Raw genomic sequence first — 20,174 nt, 5'->3', positions numbered from 1 at the left:
GGGGGATGTGCAGAGAAAGAATGCAGTGATAGGAAACGTGACACTCTCACAGGTAAGGAACGCTGTAAGGCGGCTGAAAAATGGGAAAGGGGCTGGGATTGATGAGGTGTATGAGATGATTAAGTGTAGTGGAGAGAGCGGAATGGAGTGAAACTGTGCCAGCAGAGTGGAAAAACGCTGTGATTGTACACCTGTACAAAAATAAAAGTGAGGGAAATGAGTGTAAGAATTATCGTGGCATAAGTTTATTGAGTGTTGTAGGGAAGGTATATGCAAGAATTGTTATAAAGATAGAGATATATCAGAAGTTCTGGTGAGTGATGAACAGGGTGGCTTTAGGAGTGGCAGAGGATATGTGAATCAAATATTTGCAGTGAGACAGATAGTGGAGAAGGCTTGTAAGAATGAATATAAGGTGTTTATGGCATTTATGGATCTGGAAAAAGTATACGACAAAGTAGACAGAAAAGGATTGTGGAAGGTTTTGCGCAGGTACGGTGTATATGGGAAGCTGCTAGGTGCCGTCAAGAGTTTTCATGATGATAGTGAAGCATGTGTATGGGTAAGTGAGCATCTAAATGAATGGTTCACGATCGGTGTGGGCGTGCGACAAGGCTGTGAGATGTCCCCATGGTTGTTCAGTATAAATATGGATGGCGTGATAAGTAAATACACGAGTAATGAAAGGGGGATGGCGTTGGTAATGAATGGCGATGGATGGCATATCTCAAATTAGTTGTATGCTGATGATGCAGTACTACTTGCAAATACCGGACAAGAACTTGGTAGACTAGTGCAGAGTTTTGCTGATGTCTGTGAGCGTCGTGCCTTGAAAGAAAATGTAGAAAAGAGTAAAGTGATGGTTACTGAGGGAGAAGGTGACTCCCAGTGTGATGTTACAGTGAATGGATAGAGACTAGAATTGGTGAGAGAGTTCAGTTACCTGGGTACAGTGATAGAAAAGAAAGGAAAATGTGCAAAAGAAGTGAAAAATAGTGACACAAGGAAGGAAAGTAGCTGATGCAATGAAGTGCGTGATAAGAAACAGAGGCTTGAGTGTTGCAGCTGCAAGAGGCTTACATGAAGGAGTGTTAGTGCCATCTTTAAAATATGGATGTGAGACCATGGTGTGGCATGAAAATGAAAAGTCAAGAGTGAGAGCAGTGGAGGTGGGACTGCTGAGGAATGTATGTGAAGTACAGTGTGGATAGGATACGAAATAATGTGATTCATGAAAGATGTGGAGTGAGGAAGTCTGTGGACATCAGAATCGAAGAGAGTGTACTGAGATGGTATGGTTACGTGGAGAGAATGGATAACAATAGAGTGGTGAACATGGAATATCGGAGCAAAGTTGAAGGAGGGAGGAGGCGAGATAGGTCAAGGAGAAGGTGGAGAGATATGGTGGATGAGTGTGTGAGGAGGAGAGGTTTGGAAGTCGGTGAGGCTAGGATACTGGCAAGAGATCGAGCTGGCTGGATGAATACTGGGAGAAGTGCATGATCAGGGATTTGGCAAACATAACGTGCAAGCGTCCGGATTGACTCTACCAGATACGTTTGTGTGAAGCAACAGAATGTGATGAATGTTTTTGGCGTCTCAGACAGAGCCAGGATTCAAGTGGCTTTAATGGTGAGTGAACGAAAGTGGGGCCCATTGGACTGGGCAAATTTGGGCTGTCTGGACATTGCTAATCCTCACCCTGTTCTAGGGTGGGAAAGGAGGTTTGGATGATGATGATGATGAGGTATTAGTAGTGTGATCATGAGTTTTAACTATGAGGTCAGCTTGAAATGCAACTGCCAGTTAAGAATAACGTGTGGGGGTTGTGTTGAGGAGGAGTATGTCGGATGGTTGGAGGCTTGGAAAGAGGTGGGTGGAGCTCGTTTCACCCCCCCCTCCCCTCTTCCCTCGTATTCAGGAGTGGAAAGGGGACACCCCTGAGCTGAACTTTGTGCTCGTGAGTGCAATGCGTATAAGAATCCGACTGGACAGTAACATAATACACGAACGTAGTGCAAAAAGGAATGAGTGTTGTAATGCGGTGTATAAAAGCCTACGTTGCCTATAGACAAAGGGGTGGATCCTATCTTTGGCTCAGTGGTAACGTGCGTGCCTATCAAGCACGAGGGCCTGAGATCGAATCTCGGTCAGATCAGTGATTAATTTGTTAGGTTTCATTTGAGTTATTACATTGGTGGCAGCGGTGGGATGTGAGGCGGGGCTTGGTTGGCAATTTGATGTTGTTTCTTGGTTAGCTAATAGCGTCCCTGTCCTTACATCCTGGGCTGCTCAGAGTGGTTCGCAGCCTCCCTGAGGAGGCCTCTGATGCTACACCACCTTGTGTGTTCGAAACTCACCAAATTAATCACCAAGGGGAGATAAGAGGGACGTAATGGGGTGTATAAAAGCCTGCATTGCTTAAAGGCACATCGGGGATCCTCTCTTTGGCTCAGTGGTAACGTGCGTGCATATGAAGCTTGGGGACCTGAGATCGAATCTCGGCCAGGACAGTGATTAATTTGTTAAGTTTCATTTCAGTTATTACAGCGTTATATTGGCTTCAAATGTAAAATATATTTTTTTTTCCTTAACATTCAAGCCCGCCCAGAATTCTGTCTGGCAGAGAATCATGTTGCTGGACAGTAGTCATCTTCGTAGAGACAGACATGGAGACCGAATAACTGACGGAAAGAGAGGCATATGCCGTGGAGAGATTCAACATTGTTGTTATTTTATTCTCAGTATCAACAAACACATTTAGTAACCCAAGATAAATACGAGTATAAACTATTTCGGAAAGGAAAAGGAATCACACAGAGACATACGCCATTTGAGATTCAGGATGTGTGCTATTTATTGTTGCCAAAGACAAACTATTATATCCACTTTCGGAAGGAAACTGTCTCCTAATTAAGATAAACAAACAGACAGAAACAGACTCTGGATTATTGATTAATGTTGACTCATTTCATATTTGACTCCACCACTTGACATGATTCATATAAAGTGCTAACAGACCCCTCTCGTTGAGGAAGATGTGATGGACACTAGGATGGACGGACAGAGGTAAAGACAAACAGTTTCTCAATTATCATATCACATTGGTTGTTATTTCACTCCTGCTAAAGGCACACAGTTTTATTCAGTATAGGTGAGAATAAACTCTGTATGTAGATGAAAAAGTGAAAGACAAAGAGGTAGAATGGACAGAATGAAAGTGAGCCAAACATTTTCCGAAGTATTATTTCACAGTAACTGGAATTATCAGTTCATATTAACTGATAATGCATTATTGTAACTCCCAGACGAATTTATTTAGCTTAATGAAAGTACAATCTTTCTGATTAGGAAGACGTAAAACATAATAATGAAGACATGCTGAATAATAGACAGACACTCTCCAAACACCGTAGTTCATTCATGAAGTAAGCTTCTATTTTATTTCTGCTACTGGCTAACAGCTTTATTTAGCCCAAGGTGGAACACGCCTCACACGTGACACAGATATTTCCACTTACTGAATTACATTAACTATATCGATACTAGAAAAGAGAGCGGGTGTTATTTTTTAGTAGGATTGAGTCAAGCTCGTAATGGCCAGTCTTCTTTCCTTTTTTTGTCATTCATTTTGTGTGTGTGTGTGTGTGTGTGTGTGTGTGTGTGTGTGTGTGTGTGTGTGTGTGTGTGTGTGTGTGTGTGTTTGTGTGTGTGTAAGCGCGCGCGCGCTTCAAATCGCGAAGCAAAGGACTGAGCTACCTCTCGATCAAGGGACGGGGTGGTGGTTGATAATGGCAGGTGGGGAGAGGAGGGGAAGGGGTATGAAGCTGTGTCCAAACACCAGATCATTCTTGGATTGCTGGCCACGGCATCGTCGAGGCCTGGATACTTCCTTTGGATCGTGAGTGTACATCCCTGGATAACTTGTTCCACATATTAACATCTTTAAAAAATCAAAACTGAAATTATATATGGCATATTCTACATCTTTACTGACCTGTACGTTTAGTCCCCTTTACCCTGTCCCCTTTCTTAACCATTTTCACCTTGGCAACGACTACCATCGTGATCGGCCTCCCATTTTTACTTATTGTCAAAACTCCACCAACGTCTCGCATTCCTAGACTAAGTCGTCCCCCCCCCCCCCGCCCATACACACACCCACACGTTCACATCGGGGAGAGATTGGTACGGTGTTCGTTCTCCTCTGTCTACAGTTTCTCAAAATTCAGTTAGCATCTGTTCTTTCTAATCCCTGTCTTCATCCTTTTGATCCCATGCAGCGACTGACAAAGTGTGCCAGAGTTTCGACTACTGCACAGAGTGTGTGAGTGACGACTCGGATATATGCGGTGAGACGGGCCCTGCCAGTCTCTGCTTCCTGGCAGAACATCACATCGGGGAGTCGGGCTTCAAACTTCTACCAAGCCAAATGTGCGATCATTACTCACGTAAGTGTACCTGGGACTATACTGAGTTACTGAAGATTTAGTAGATGTACTGAGATTGCACTGAAGGAGTACTGTTGATATTATAGGTGTAAGCATTGATGAAAATGAATTAAATGTAACTGGTACGTCACTCTCATCCTAAATGTCAGGACCAACTTGCCTAGCCCCGGGCTCCTCATGGGGCAACGTAGGATTGGATGATGGATGGATGAATGGATGGTATTTACTGTGCTCAGCTCGGCCTTAAATTGTAACCATTATATCCATCAGTCTAATGAGGATGTAGAAAAGACGGTATTAAAAGTGCTGTGTGTATGTACTGAAAACTGAGGATTCTGTGGGCGTACTGAGGAGTTGCTTGGAACTGAAGTTGTTTGTAATATAAGTGACATCAGAAGCAGTACCTCTCTATTACTGTTTTATCGGGCCTCTGTGTAGCCGTGAAGGATGATAAATGACAAAGCAACAGCTGATATGTATCCAGTGACGGAGCTCTTCCTCACATCTCTTTCTCTGTCTCTCTGCCATCATTATCTGTCACCTTATCATGTCATTTCTGACTTCTCTGTCATAATGCTCTGATTCTGTGCAGTCACTTCTATCTGCATTCACACTTTGCTGTCTACATTAGGTGATCTCTTCGGCGACAAGGACTACGCAGCATGGGTGGCCAGTCAGCGCAAGAGCAGCAAACCTTACACTGCAGGTAGGTCACAGGCCTGGTCAGGTCAGGGCACATAAGGTTGTACGTTACTGTTCAAGCCAGGTTGGAGATAAGGTACAGGTCTTTTTTTTTTTTTTTTTTTTTTTTTTTTTTCCTATCGACCATTGAGGCCGGAGCCCCTGGTCATTAAGGCAATTTATATATATATATGTATATATATTCACACATATATACATATATATATGAACATATATACATACATACATACATACATACACACACCCATGCATATGAACATACACACTTTCATGCACACGTACATATATATATAATAATTTTTATTATTATTTTTTTGTAATTTTATTTTTATTATTTTTTTTTTATAATTTTTCAATTTTTTTAACCTTATATTACTTATAAACTAAAATAGCTAATGTAAAGACCCTAAAACTAATCACCTAACAGACAAATCGCTAACCTATACTAAATCCTACAGAGACAAATAGCTAGACCTACACTAATGGTAAAAATACCTCGACTAACGGAACACCATCGACTGCAGATATGTAATGCCTTTCTACATTACATACCTGCACTCATCACCTGGTGACTGTCAGTCGAGGCACAACCTAATATAGGGGACATCAATATATGAAAGAGAACCAGACGGGTCGTGTCAGTATTCTCATATAGCTTTTACTAGCGCGTAATAGACGTTAGGTACAGTTTCATTTTCAGAATAAACGATTGCGTTTGTCGTTTAGGTTGCATCTACTTTTCAGAGACCTCCTGGGAACGTCTGGTTACTGGCCTGTCGTTTGCTCTTGATTGCCTGGTTGACAGACAGTTTAGATACTGAGCACATTGCGTGACGATAGGTGACGTGGATGCATCAGTTTTGCAATTAAATCTATTAAAACCACATGTCTGATGCTGAGCGAAAAACTTAATAATGTACTGTATATCAGACGAATTTCACCATAAAATATTTAAGAAATCAAGGAGCAGGCTGGAATAACAAATGAAATAAAAGTGTTACTGGTAAATCGAAGGCTACAGGCGTCGTGTGTATTATCATTATAATTATTATTATTATTATTATTATTATTATTATTATTTTTTACATTTACTAAATACGGTAACACCTTTGAACAACAATGTGATGGGCATGGATGGACGATTAGAGGATGAACTGCTAGACAGGGTTCGCCATGGATGGAGTATTGTAGGGAGGAGGAGAACAGTGACGAATATGTGCAAGGAAGTAAAGAGGATGTTGCATGACAATATTAGGACCCTCACACTAAAGTATGAAAGTGTAACTTAGATTTTGGTGAAAGTACACAAGAGTATGAGTGGAAATAAGATTTTGGAGAAAAATGTGGAGTTATATGAAAAGGCAGATAACAAATGAAAGAGATTCGGGAACGTTTAGGTGATAATGTGGATGTGCTGGAAAGTTGGTTCGGCCATGTGGAACGAATGAGGGGTGTAAGAGTGACTCAGGCAGTCTGCTGAGTGAGATGGAGGGAGAGGGGAAGAGAGAGAGACTTAGGATGGAGTATGAGGGCAGAGTGGGGAAGAGTTTGGGTGAGAATGGAGCTTCCTGATGATGGAGGACAAGACGACATGTAGGCGATTTATTCGTAGCAACCCTTCCGTAATTAAGGCGTCTGACTGTATAGAGTGCAATTAATTCAAGTTCTTCTTATCGATATTTTCTTGATAATAATGGTTTATTTCTTGATTATTGTAATAACCTTTCTATTAGTAGGGTTCTGACCAACTCTGAGGAAGCAAAAGCAATTTATGAGCAAACATCAGGATTAACGTCTGGCCTTATTGTGGACTTATAAAAACTTTATTTGTAGCTACGGGTTCCGAGGTAGCACTGCCATGATAAGCTAATTTATGTTGCATATGTACACTACCACGGGTCAAAAAAGTATCGGTGCACAAGGGGTCCGATGCCTACCGAAAACATTCCAACAGCTGCTGTATATTACCAATCGTCCCATTGTGTATTAACAATGTCGGCTTATATAAACATAACGTTTGCAACATATATGCAAGGGGTTATTGCTAGGTGCCCATATGACACCTCCAGACAACAGGGTTACCAACGTGTGGGATATAGGACACTAATATTTCAGTGACCTTCGTTCTGTGTTCCCAAATATTTAACGCATATTGTGCACCGAACTTTTGTGATCCATAGTACATGTTATTATTTTTGTATCCATTTGATAACTTAACCAATATTAGATAAAACAGAGTTATGCCTATCAACTGGGCAAAGGTCATTAATCTCGTCAGCCTGTTTTTTTTTTTTTTTTTCTATTTCATTATATTCCTTCTGCTTCTATCCTATCCTATCAAACTTTGGAAAGACCTCTGTTTTGTGATGAGGTTAATTATAGCTGTGCTTAACTCAGATTCTCGTAGAATCAGTAAAAACCCATGAAAGTAAACAGAAAAGAGTATGAAGTACATCATCAGAGTGATGTGGTTAACCCAAATAACCACCAAGAGTTTTAGATTTCAGGAAAGGAGATTGCGAACTCCACCTCCATTCCTTAATATATTATATATATATATATATATATATATATATATATATATATATATATATATATATATATATATATATATATATATATATATATATATATATATATATCATCATCATCAGCCGTTTGAGTACCCACTGCAGGACCGGCCTATCCTGACCGAAGTCAGGACGATACAGCCAATGTATCTCTACCAGATGGCTTAGGCTGTCTGGTGGAGATTGTATGTTGGATGAGAAGTACTTGTAAGTGTAACTGTTGTGTTGGAGTGGCTTTGGATGTGTGTGTAGTCTGTGAAAAAAGTGTAATCGGCCCACGCAAGCCGACTGGGTGCAAGCATACTTTATGGTAAACGACACTGGTTCAACCACAGCACCCCTTGTGTCCACCAATGCAGTATATGGCCGGGAGTGTTTATATATATATATATATATATCTATATATATATATATATATATATATATATATATATATATATATATATATATACTGTATATCTATCTATCTAACTCTCTCTCTCTCTCTCTCTCTCTCTCTCTCTCTATGCCATACTGAATATACTCATTAAAACACTCTGCAGCCATTAACGTTCAAACATACTATACATCTCTGTTCTTAAGATGGGGACAACTTCTCTTGTTGGATCCCATTTGAGGTCAGTTATTAATCAAAATCATATGCCTGTTAAATATCTAGCCAACAGTCTCTGACCTTCACTAACCACCGCCCTTACCAGTCTTCTTATCAGCATAAATCTCACTAATTACCATTACATTGATCACTACCTTAACGATGCTGCAATAAATAATCCAGGCCACATCTCAGTCCAGGTCATAACCCAATTAACCCACTTGCCATTGTAAAAGTGATATGATAATTCTGGCATTTGTGTTCAGAGTGAATTTGTGATAGCCATTACCCTCTTTAGGCACAAAATGATCCACAGGTGTAGCCTACATGGCGTGTGATGAGGAAGGTGGGTGGTGAGCTGAATAAACTGAAGGCAATGAGTGATTTGATTATGTGTGCCTGGATGAGAGAAAGAAAAGATATGTGCTGGATGTGAGAGCATACAGAGGTTGGGAATAAAGTGGTCAGAGAGTCAAGGTTCAAGTGCGAGGAATAAGAAGGAGAGAAGGACAGGAGGAAGGAAACCAAACAAAGTGGGTAGAAGGGTTGAAGGAGGATTTAAAAAGGGGGGGGGAGTATATAAGAAAGAAGTGGAGGAGCGATTAGGTAAATATGATTTGGAACAGCTGGGAGTGGTGGAAGGTGTGTGCAAGGTATCCACAGAAGAAATCTGGGCAGCATGTGAGGTGGTGTGTGGGGTGAAGCAAATACGAAAGGGGGTGCAAGGAACAGAATGAAGAGCTGAGACAAGCTGTGGTGCAAAAGAAGAAAGTATATTGTGAGTGGATGGAAAGCAGAGGCATGGAGGAATCAGTGATATGGAATAAAAAGTTGCATGTAGAAAAAAGGAGAGTGGTGGGAAGAATGGTGAAAGAAAAGAATGGATGAGGAGTTTGAAAGGAATCTGAGGGTAAAGTTGAGTTGCAGAAAACATTCCGGAAGGAGATTAAGAGAGGAAGACAGGGTGATAAAGAAGGTAAGAGGGGAGTGAAAGATAAAAATGGCAGATTGCTGGTGGAGTAGGGAGAAAAAGTGAGCAGATGGAGAGAACAGTTTAAGGAATTGTTAAATATAGAGAATGAAAGTAACGCGGACGTAGTGTACGTGGCCGGGGAATGGCTGGGAGAAGGAGGGAGAAGAGAAAGGAGGAGGAGATAGCAGGGCAAAAGTAAGAGAACCAATTAAGAAAGTCAAAATGAGGAAAGTCCAAAGGAATGATGAAGTGTATGGTGAAATGCTAAATCACAGGTGGCCTGGGAGGAAGGATTGGAAATCAGGTATAATTTTTCCCCAGTAAAAAGGAAAGGGGGAAAAAGAAGTGTGGTCATCATAGGGGCATTTGTTTTCTTAGTGTGATAGGAAAAGTATATGGTAGGATTTTTTTTTTTTTTTTTATGCGAGGAAGAAGGAACCAAAGGCCATGAGCCCGCAGTAACAGTTCCCTCCAAGAGAAAAACAAAATACAATAGAGAGCCAAATTCAAGATCCGATCATTTTGAGATGCCTGGACACACTACGTTTGAAAGACTGGAGATCATAGGCAGAAGGAAATACAGACAGAGGGAGACAGTTCCAGAGCTGACCTGTTGCATAAATGAAAGACTGGGAGTAACGGTTAACTCTTGCATTAGAGAGTTGGACAGAAAAGGGATGAGAGTTTGCTGCCAGACGGGTGCTACGCGCCCGTCGTAGAGGTGGAGGAATGCAAGCAGACAGTTCAGAGGAGCAGTGACCATTAAAGTAGCGATAGAAAAGAGATAAAGATGCAACAGTGCGGCGAAGAGACAGAGGTTGAAGGGAGTCAGTAAGAGGAGGAGAGTTAATGAGACGAAAAGCCTTTGACTTATCGACCAGTTAGCGAAATAACAGAGGAATAAGCTGGAGAAGAACAGGGAGGTTTCAAGAACAGAAGAGGTTGTATAGATCAAATATTCATCGTGAAGTGTTTGGTGGAAACGATTCTAGTGAAGGGAAAGAAGTTGTATTTGGCTTTCATGGGTTTGAAGAAAGCAAGTGATAGAGTGGATAGACAATGAATGTGGAAAATATTATAAATATTTGAAGTAAATGGGAAACTGTTGAATTCCATCAAGTGTATGTATGAGGGCACTAGGGCTGCAGTGAATGTGGATGGGGAACTAAATGAATTTTTCTGTCCAAATGCTGCATTGAAATAGGAATGTGTCATGTCTCCATGGTTTTTCTGTTTGAATATGGATGGCGTTATAAAAAGAGATATCAGGTAAAGCACTGGATGTTCGAGCGGCCCTAGTATGCGAGGGCAGGGTTTGGAAACTTCTGTACTGTTGTTTGCAGATAGTACTGTATTGTTAATGGAAGATGAAGGGTGACTGCAAAGCTTGTGAATGAGTCTGGGAGAGTATGTACCGTACGAAACAGAATCTAAAGTTGAATATAGAGAAGAGCGAAGCAGTGGTCTTCGAGAGAAATGAAGCCACTGAATGTAGAGTGAGGCTGGATGGTAAGAGTGAGTGCATTCAAGTACTTGGGTAGTGTGATGAGTAAGGACGGTAGTTTAGAGGATGAAGTGCTTGAAAGGGTACAACAGGGAAGAGAGGTTGCTGGCTCATTAAAAAGAGTGATAAGATATAGGGAAGTGAACATGGAAGTAAAAAAGTTGCTGCATGATAGTATTATGATACCCACGCTAACGTACAGAAGCAAAGCTTGGAACTTGTTGGAAGGACACAAGTCAAAGTGAGAGCAGTTTAAATGAGTTATTTGAAAGGAGCATGAGGAGTCACGTGGAGAGACAGACTGACAAATGAGAATCTGAAGCAGTGTTGTACTGCTGATATGGACGTGATAGAAAGTATTAAGAGAAATGCGTTGAGGTGGTTTAGCCATGTGGAGAGGATGGAGAATGGGAGACTAACAAGGAGAGTGTATGTGACCGAGGTGGAGGGAAGGATGGGGGAAGAGAGGGAGAGGTGAGACCGAGAATGAGACGGAGAGATGGAGTGGGGCGATATTTGAGAAAGGAGGGTGTAAGTTGGAGGGAGGGCATCGAAATGGCAGGGGACAGGACGACATGCAAACGATTTGTTTGTGGCCATCCCTTACGAGATTAGAGTGTCTGGCTATGGATACAGTAGATGGACAGATTGACAGATAATTCTGATGATGCAGGTTCGAATCTCAGTGAAACCTTCATGGTTATTACTGGGATTCATTTGAATCGCTTTTTGTGTTAGAACTTCTCCACAAGCCTGGCGACATACCATAGAACCCCTTGCTGATACCAAAGCACCATACTGTATCTGATTCCCAGACGGTCAAGAAATGCGTTGGATGAGTATGAGTAGTATCCAAGTTGGTGGCATGCAAGAGAGATCGCGGGCAGATATCCTACCTGTAGAATTCTCATGAATGTGGAAAGAATTTTGGGGAGTCATGTATAGAGCTTATTAACGTATGTCCACACACACACACACACACACACACACACACACACACACACACACACACACACACACACACACAGTTTTTCAACTAATATAACTGATCAGTGAACCTATGTGGTAATCTAATCCGATGACCATCATCATATCATATAAATTAATATAGGACAAAGATACAGTCATCAGGCATTTTGAGAAATTTATTAATTTCGAGTAGTATGAGGTGTTTTCCCAAGCTCCCTTGGAAGTTATGGTAAACTGCTACTTTAACTTTCATGTCTAACTACAATAAATACAACAGGCAGTGTATTAAACAGTATAAAAGAAGTGTTGACACAACCTGTAAATTGGCACTTACTTTCTTGTAATTATCTTAATCAATATTCACGCCCGCATATACTATGTAGGAATGGCATAGGTTAATATGGCGTCCAGTACACAAAAGTATGAGAGGGAGGGGCACATGAAAATGCTCACGAGGCATAGCTTAACCGGCTGCATCCCGGCAGATTTTTCACCACTGACCCCCCCCCCCAATCCCGGCAGATTTTGGATTTTTTTTTTTTTATCTCAAACCTACGCTTTTTGTGAGAACCAACGGAAAATCACAGAGAGAGTGCTCACCTGGGCCCAAAAGTGGTTTTAACAGGCGACCCAATGTACACCTGGTACTGTGTTCTGTGGAGGTGTGTTGCGGCTGTCACTTTTTCCATAGTAGCGATTAGCGTGGGAAACCACTCAGAAGAGGTTGATATTTATTGATTTGGAACAAAAAAACATGTAGTACTAGAATATATTGGTTTTCAAACAAAAATATAGTCTTTATAAGCATAGTTCCATATAGCGATCACCTGAAAATCGCCCGATTCTGGCACATATGACTCACTATGAATGTTGTTTCAACTTACATTTTATTTTTTTCAACTTACGTAATACTTTTCCACTCACGTTATACCCGTTTCCGATTTATATAACTGTTATCATATATTTACAGGTCTTACGATTATATTTAGCCTAATATTAGCGCATATTTACATAGTGAGTGAACTCGCTATGACTGTTGTTTCAACTTACATTCTATTCTTCCACTTACATTTTACTTTTCCACTAACATTATACCAGCTTCCACCTTGTATTACTGTTATCACATACTTACAGGCCTTGCTATTAGAGCAAGCATCAGATTATCTCATATTTACAGCACTTAGTTTTATGGTGAGCGTCATATCGTAAGCACACACAGTATCAGTAATGCACTAACGTGTGGTATTCCTTGATGCAAGGCTCAATGCACAGTCCAATGTTGCAATCCACACACTCGTACCTCGTGTGTTTTCTCTGAGTGGTTGGTCTCACTTTCGAGTTACGGCAGACATGACAGCTGTGCTGGGGTCTAGGGCGGTTCGGATGAAGAGGGATGGTGGTGGGGAAGTGGTGTGCAGTGAGGTGTAGGTCTGGGCGGCAGTGGCGGGATGGTGGCGGTGGTGGGGCATGTCCTCTGGATATTTCGCAATGATTTCCTGAGACAGCTCCCTCACAAACCCCTTGAAGGTCCCGGAGGTTCACCTACTCATGGTGTGGAAATGGGCATACAGGACAGTGATATCGAGCAAGTGGAAGATGTGCATTTTGTAACACTCCATCGTGGTCCTGGCACATTCCACACTGGAAATCACGGAGTCAGACTGGTCTACTCACCTCATGTTGACATTGTTGTCCAGTACCAACACCAGTTTCCAGAATTGGTGCTTCCTCTCGCTGTGGTAATGCACGGAGCTGGTGCGGTGCATCAAGGGGCAGTGTACCATCGACAGGAGGAAAACTTCCCTGTTGTAGTTCCATACGGTGGTGAGGATGTCATTTGACTCAAAAAAAAAAAAAAAAAAAAACTCATTCTTGTCAAGTTTCCTCCCAACCTTGACCATATGACGACGGTTTTTCTTTACGATGCCACAGACTCCAGTGTCATGAAGGTGGAGGTATCAAGCGAGAAGGGGTCTAGTGTACCAGTTGTCCAGATACAGGACGTGACCACGATGAAGGTACTCCTCTATCATTGTTTTTACCACGGCCCCAGAGAGTCCAATACTTCGATCTTCTATTATGTCTGTCTGTGCACCGGTGTAGAAGACTATGTCTTGCACATAACCAGTCTTAGAGTCACTCATAACAAAGGTCTTGAGCCCAAAACGGTGTCTCTTGCTGGGTATGTTCTGGTAAAAAGAAATATTGCCTCTCCACAACATGAGACTCTTGTCTATGACAAGGGCTCTATAATGATAGAAGGATGAGCAGAACTTTTCATGCAGGTGATCAAATACCATCCATATTCTCCTCATTCTATCCATGTTATTTGCATTAGCAGTATCGTCGGCATCATAAAAGTGGAGGCGGCTCAGAATTTGCTGAAATCTATTCTGGCCCATTACTTTCCCCCAAAAAAGTTGTGCTGGTCATAGGCTCTGTAGACCAGTATCCTGGAATTTGTCTTTTCCGTACAATACCAATCAAGAGAACCAGGGCTAAGAAGATAAACATCTCACCTGTGGTAACTGGGTAGTCATATTGGAGCGAGTGCCTGCTTCTCGTACCTTCACGCTCTCTTTCACGGAACTGGCTGCTGGCGAATGTGTTGGTTTGCTCCAGAATCCACTCCACAAACTCCTCACCAGAGTATAGGTGGAAGAAATCCACCCTGGCAGAGCCTGCATGGATTCCAGGGGCCGTGCAGCCAGACCGCAACTCCTCCGGGAAGGGGTGATTGATGGTCATAAAATCTCTCCCAGTTCCATGACACATCACAGTCTCCCACTTCGTTTCCATCATCGCCTTCGTCGAGGTGTGGAGGAGAGGGTGGTGGGGTGGCTGGGGAGGTGGAGAGCAGCACCCTTACCCACTTGCGCTCCTCTTCCCTCTCCCTCTTCCCTTCCCCTTTCCCTTCTCTTTCCTTAATTTCCCCACATCATAGGGCTGTGGGGAGGAAGCACGGGAATCTTGCAGAGAGAAAGAGGTGCTAGGGCACGACTGCTCCTCACCTGCCCGCTGCCCAGGTGTACCATGTGCTCAGCCGCCCTCCCTGCTACCATCACTTTCCCTTTCACTGCTCACCTCTGCCACACCACTTGCATCTTCCCCATACAAAGCACAAGCCCCATACCTAATTTTCCTCCTTGTTACCTCTTCAGCTCCTAGTGGCGAAATCATTTCCCTCCTGAGCCATGAGGTAACACCACGTTCCACGACTCCGTCCTCGTCCTCATCCTCCCCTTCCTTTAGTGGCTCGAGAGAGGTGTGTGCACGTGATTGGGGTCCAGGCTGGCCTTCTCTAGCCTCACAATACGTCACATACCACCGCTTCCTCGGAGACGAAACTTCCTTACCACTGCTACTTGTTTCATCTTCAGGAAGCATGTAGTCCTTGTCCGCCACAGCTGCCGTGAGTGGGGAATCACTGTTGCCTGTGATGTTGTCAAGGGCAGCTTGAATTTCAGCATCAGAGAGACCTCGGCGTGCCATGTCTGTGCTGGGGTGCTGGGTCACTGCTAACATGTGAGTGACCTAGACAAGGCTGCGTGCGGGTCACGCGGGATCGGGGAATGTCCCTGCTTGGCAGTGGGTTAAGGAAGGTGTCCCCTGTCTAAGTACCAAAAATCACATGCGAAATTTGAAAAATATGCAAATGACGGACCTGGCAATTGCAAAAGTATGGGTAGCCTACATCATCGGATGTCGCCATTACAAAACACGAAGACATACCCATACATCACCGGGATGTGGCGGGTTAAAGAGTATGGACTAAAACACTTTCCTTATTTAAGTGGTGGCTACTCACAAAGCTCTGCTAACTTTGACAGGAGTTGCCCAGTCAAGTAGCAGAAAGATTGAGTTTGATCTTTCTTCTACTTTCTTCATCAGTAATAACTCCAAAATGAACACACAGACATGAACATGTTAGGTACCAACTCACTTCTTAACAACCCGGGAAGTTCCTTTTTTATATTCATAGTAGCACTCGAGCTACACTACACGAGTTATGCCAAAAAACAATCACTTTTCTTACAATAGGTAAAATTTCATAGATTCATGTTGCCCATGTAGCAAAGGTGATATTGTAATTGCCTGCATCCTTGTGTGTGTGTGTGTGTGTGTGTGTGTGTGTGTGTGTGTGTGTGTGTGTGTGTGTGTGTGTGTGTGTGTGTGTGTGTGTGTGTGTTTCCAAAATATCTCAAAATCAAGTGGACAAACTGTATCCCAACTTTATGAGCAATATCCCGAGATACAGTATATGTTTTTTTTTGTTAATTATTTTGGCATAGCTGTGAGGATATGCCTCCATATGCCGGAGGATTTTACGAGAAAAAATACCATGTAACTTTTTCTTTTAGCTTGTCATTATTCACCATTTTCTATCATACCATCAGTGAAGAGAATGGCTATTTAAAGGATAACTATTAGAAATTCTTCTAACGCTTGTTATACTCAGTGATCTTCACCAGTATAATAGCCCTGATTTCAGGTTTCTTAATGCTAGTGTTATATTTAACTTAGTAAAAGTAAACAGCAAAATCTTAAGATTTTTTTTTTTTTTCGATTTTGGCGAGGCTGCAATGTGCCCTTGATTGCCAGATTTTTTTTTTTTTTTTTTTAACTGCTGGCGGGTGATATGTATTCTTGGGCGAATACATTGGCTTTTATTTCATCCAAGCATTTTGCATATATTGTAATCAGCAATCGCGGTAGCGATTACCGTAAAGTTAAAAGTCGTTTTATAATACAGGCAATGTGCAATTGGCAGATAGCATCCATACAATCATAAAGTAGAAAAAGATTTTATTCTAGAATGGTTAAGATGCAGGGATGGAAAAATGCAAAAACAGAGATCAACAAAGCACAGAATCATGAAAGCCTTTGGGATGAGAGGATATTCAGCATTCTCTACCCATTATTATATTCCACACTGTACTCAAACCGTTTGTAGTTGGTGGAATGTACCAATAGTTTAGAACTCTAAATCTCCACAAATGTTATTTTGTTCCTGTGCATTTCATCTTTTGTTTCTGCACTTTTTCCATCCCTATATCTTAACAATCATTTTAGATTACAGTTTTTGTTTTCTAGCAGATATCAGTCAGAATGTGTTGTTGTTGTTGTTGCCCAACCACAGTCATGTCTGGCCCAACAGATCCGTCGACCACAGGTAAGCAACTGCTTCTATGTGGATGTGTAGTTAGGCGCTGTGCGTCCGTGAAGAGTTTAATCCCACTAGTTAAGCCAATCAGGGGGTTCATTCCTACCAGCAGTATTTTTCAGCTCATATAAACAAATGAGTCGAGCAGTGTCAGTCCGGACTGCATGCTCCAGTTTTTTATTCGGGAGAACCTGATACGTAAACACAGCCATAAAACTGGCCTGTCATGAATAGTAGGTATATCTTTTCAAAAATTCAGAGAAGGCAGTGCCTCGTCTGCCTCACGGGTAGAGCCACGGCAAGTACTAGCCCACTCTTCATTTAACCTCCTAACCCCCAACCCACCACACCACTAGCCCCCACCTCACCACCAGCCTAACCAACGCCCCACCACCCCACTAACTCCCACCCACCATCATACTATCAATCAACCCATCATCGCCCATCCCACAAACACCCACCCCACTGGTCACCACCTAACTACCTCACTACCTTCATCCAACTAATCCCCACCAACTAGCCACTACCCCACTAACCCCACTCGACTAACCCCCACCCACTAACACCCATCCAACTACCCACGACCCCACTAACCCCCACCCCACTACCCACGACCCCACTAACCCCCACCCCATTACCCACGACCCCACTAACCCCCACCCCACTACCCACGACCCCACTAACCTCCATCCCACTACCCACGACCCCACTAACCCCTCACCCCACTACCCACGACCCCACTAACCCGCACCCCACTACCCACGACCCCACTAACCCCTCACCCCACTACCCACGACCCCACTAACCTCCATCCAATTACCCACGACCCCACTAACCCCCACCTTACTAACCACGACCCCACGAACCTCCATCCAATTACCCACGACCCCACTAACCCCAGGCCCATTAACCACCACCCACAACTCTAACCCTATAACACCAAGCCCATTAACCACCACCTACGACCCCAACCCCACTAACCACCACCCACAACCCCAACCCCACAAATCTCAGGCCCATTAACCACCGCCCACGATCCCCATCGCACAAACCCCAGGACCATTAACCACCACCCACAACCTCCACCCCACTAACCCCCTTCCCACACTTCAGGCGACATGACAGGGCTGGCGTTCGGTATGATCTTCCTGGGCATCCTGTTGGTGGTCGGGTTCCTCTTCGTCATGAACAGGTTTAAGCCGGCATCTGTGCCCAAGGACCTCTCCATCAGCCTCTTCACCCTGAAGTCTTCTGGGCAGTCGGAGATTTGAGACAACGGAGGAGAGGGAGGTGGAAAGCGGGAGAGAAGGAGAGAGAGGGTAGGGGAAAACAAAGGTAAAGGGAGAGAGATGGAAGGGAAGAAACAAAGGAAATGGGGAAGAAATGAAAAGGTTGATAGGTCCGGAAGGTGGGGAGAGGGTAGGAGAATGTGAAGCCTAAAAAGGGAAAGAGGAAAGTGTAAGCGAGTAGTAAATCCAAGTGACCTCTCCATCAGTCTCCTTACTATTAAATCATCAAAGAAGACGGAGGTCAGATGCGGGAAAGGAAAGACGGGAATGAAAAGAAAACAAAAGGGATCATAATCATAGGAAGTGAAGGAAGGGATGAAGTAAAAGAGGGATGAGAATGAGAGAAAAAAGAAGAGGGAAAGTGAAGAAGGGACGAAAAATATCCGGAAGAATAGGGGGGGGGGGAAATATATGAAGAGAGAGAGGGATGAGAATGGAACGGTAAAGAAAACATAATGAACTTACAGGGGAAAAATAAAAATAAATTAGAACTTTAAAAGAACGATGGGTAGAAAAGGCATAAATAACCAATACAACTAAACTGGAAGGAGGGGGGACAGAATGAAGGGAAAATATTAAAGCTGGAGAGAGGATCTGATAAATTAATGTAGCTGTAGACATAAGTACACATTTACACATTCTCTTTAATACTCCATGTCTAATATGCCCAAGGGGAAAGTGCGAGCATATGTGTAATGTATAAACCATCATGAAATCTTCATGAGGCAGGTAATGTTCTACACTATGCAATGTTCTAATTTTATATGGAATTCTAGTGATAGACTTGTGATATTCTTGGTTATTGCACTTGTATTATGTAGTATACTATGCAATATTATAATTCAGAAAAAAAAATCAAATAAAGGACCACTAGTTATTCGATGAAATACTACTGTACTTAATTTTTCTGATATATCTGTGAATATAATATTGTGATAATTTTGTATGTGTACAAAACATAAAGTTAAGTAAGTAGTTATGTCTGTGGTGTTTGTTTTCTCCCTTCTCGATCCCTCCCTTAACACCAGACAAGAAAAAGTAGGAAAAGACTACACAAGGAAATGTGCACAAGGAAGACAGTGACCAGAATATGATAGGGACAAAAAGAGACGGCAAAAATTACATATTAAAAAATGACATTACAAAATGCCGTGGGAAAAATGGCATTAGCAAAGACTGCATAGTAAATATGGCATAGAAGATTTACTACATGAGAAATGGCTAGGAAAAATGATTTACGAAAAATATGACAGGATAAATGGCATTAGATAAATGTAACTGGCAAGGTAAGAACAAACAGCACACATTTTTAACTGATACCGTGATTTAAACTTCTAATACATTATTACTTTATCTGGAGCAGGAGGCGGGGAGTTCAGTATAATCAGAGTATTTTTTTTTTATTCACACTTGCTTTGCCGGTACACACTTGCTTATGGTAGAGTGTTAATTATGAGAGTTAGAGAGGGTACAGAGGGAGTGATTGGTGATGAGCAGTGTGGCTTTAGGAGGGGGAGGGGATGCGTGGATCAGGAGTTTGCTGTGAAACAAGTGTGTGAAAAGTATTTAGCGAAAGGCAAGGATGTGTTTTGGGCATTCATGGATTTAGAGAAAGCGTATGATAGAATTGATAGGGAGGCTTTGTGGACTGTTTTAAGATTGTATGGTCTTGATGGTAGGTTACTAAAAGGGGTGAAAAGTTTTTATGTAAATAGTAGAGCGTGTGTAAGAGTGGGAAATGCTGTGAGTGACTGGTTTCCTGTGAGAGTGGGGCTGCGACAGGGATGTGTGATGTCGCCTTGGTTGTTTAATATTTACATGGATGGTGTTGTACGGGAGGTGAATGCAAGAGTTTTAGGTGGAGGTCTGAGTCTGGTGAATGTTGATGGTGGAGAGTGGAATCTGAAGCAGCTGCTGTTTGCAGATGATACTGCACTGGTGGCTGGTTCAGAGGAGAGAT

At 42.5% G+C, this 20,174-nt stretch overlaps 1 protein-coding gene across 1 annotated transcript in view; it reads left to right on the top strand.

The window, feature by feature from the left end:
* The window catches only part of LOC145399104 (uncharacterized), a 199,442-nt gene extending 181,246 nt beyond the window's left edge, over positions 1-18,196 (top strand). Inside the window, exons 24-26 of the mRNA XM_080271850.1 lie at positions 4,284-4,451; positions 5,083-5,157; positions 18,039-18,196. Coding sequence (XP_080127976.1) covers positions 4,284-4,451; positions 5,083-5,157; positions 18,039-18,196 — 401 coding nt within the window. The remainder of the gene's footprint in view (positions 1-4,283; positions 4,452-5,082; positions 5,158-18,038) is intronic.
* Positions 18,197-20,174: the final 1,978 nt, after the last annotated feature.

Source organism: Coenobita brevimanus, chromosome 47, assembly GCF_032717465.1.
Source record: "Coenobita brevimanus isolate Jiangsu-jjx chromosome 47, ASM3271746v2, whole genome shotgun sequence".
Lineage (NCBI taxonomy): Eukaryota > Metazoa > Arthropoda > Malacostraca > Decapoda > Coenobitidae > Coenobita > Coenobita brevimanus.
This window is presented reverse-complemented; position numbering and strand designations above follow the sequence as displayed.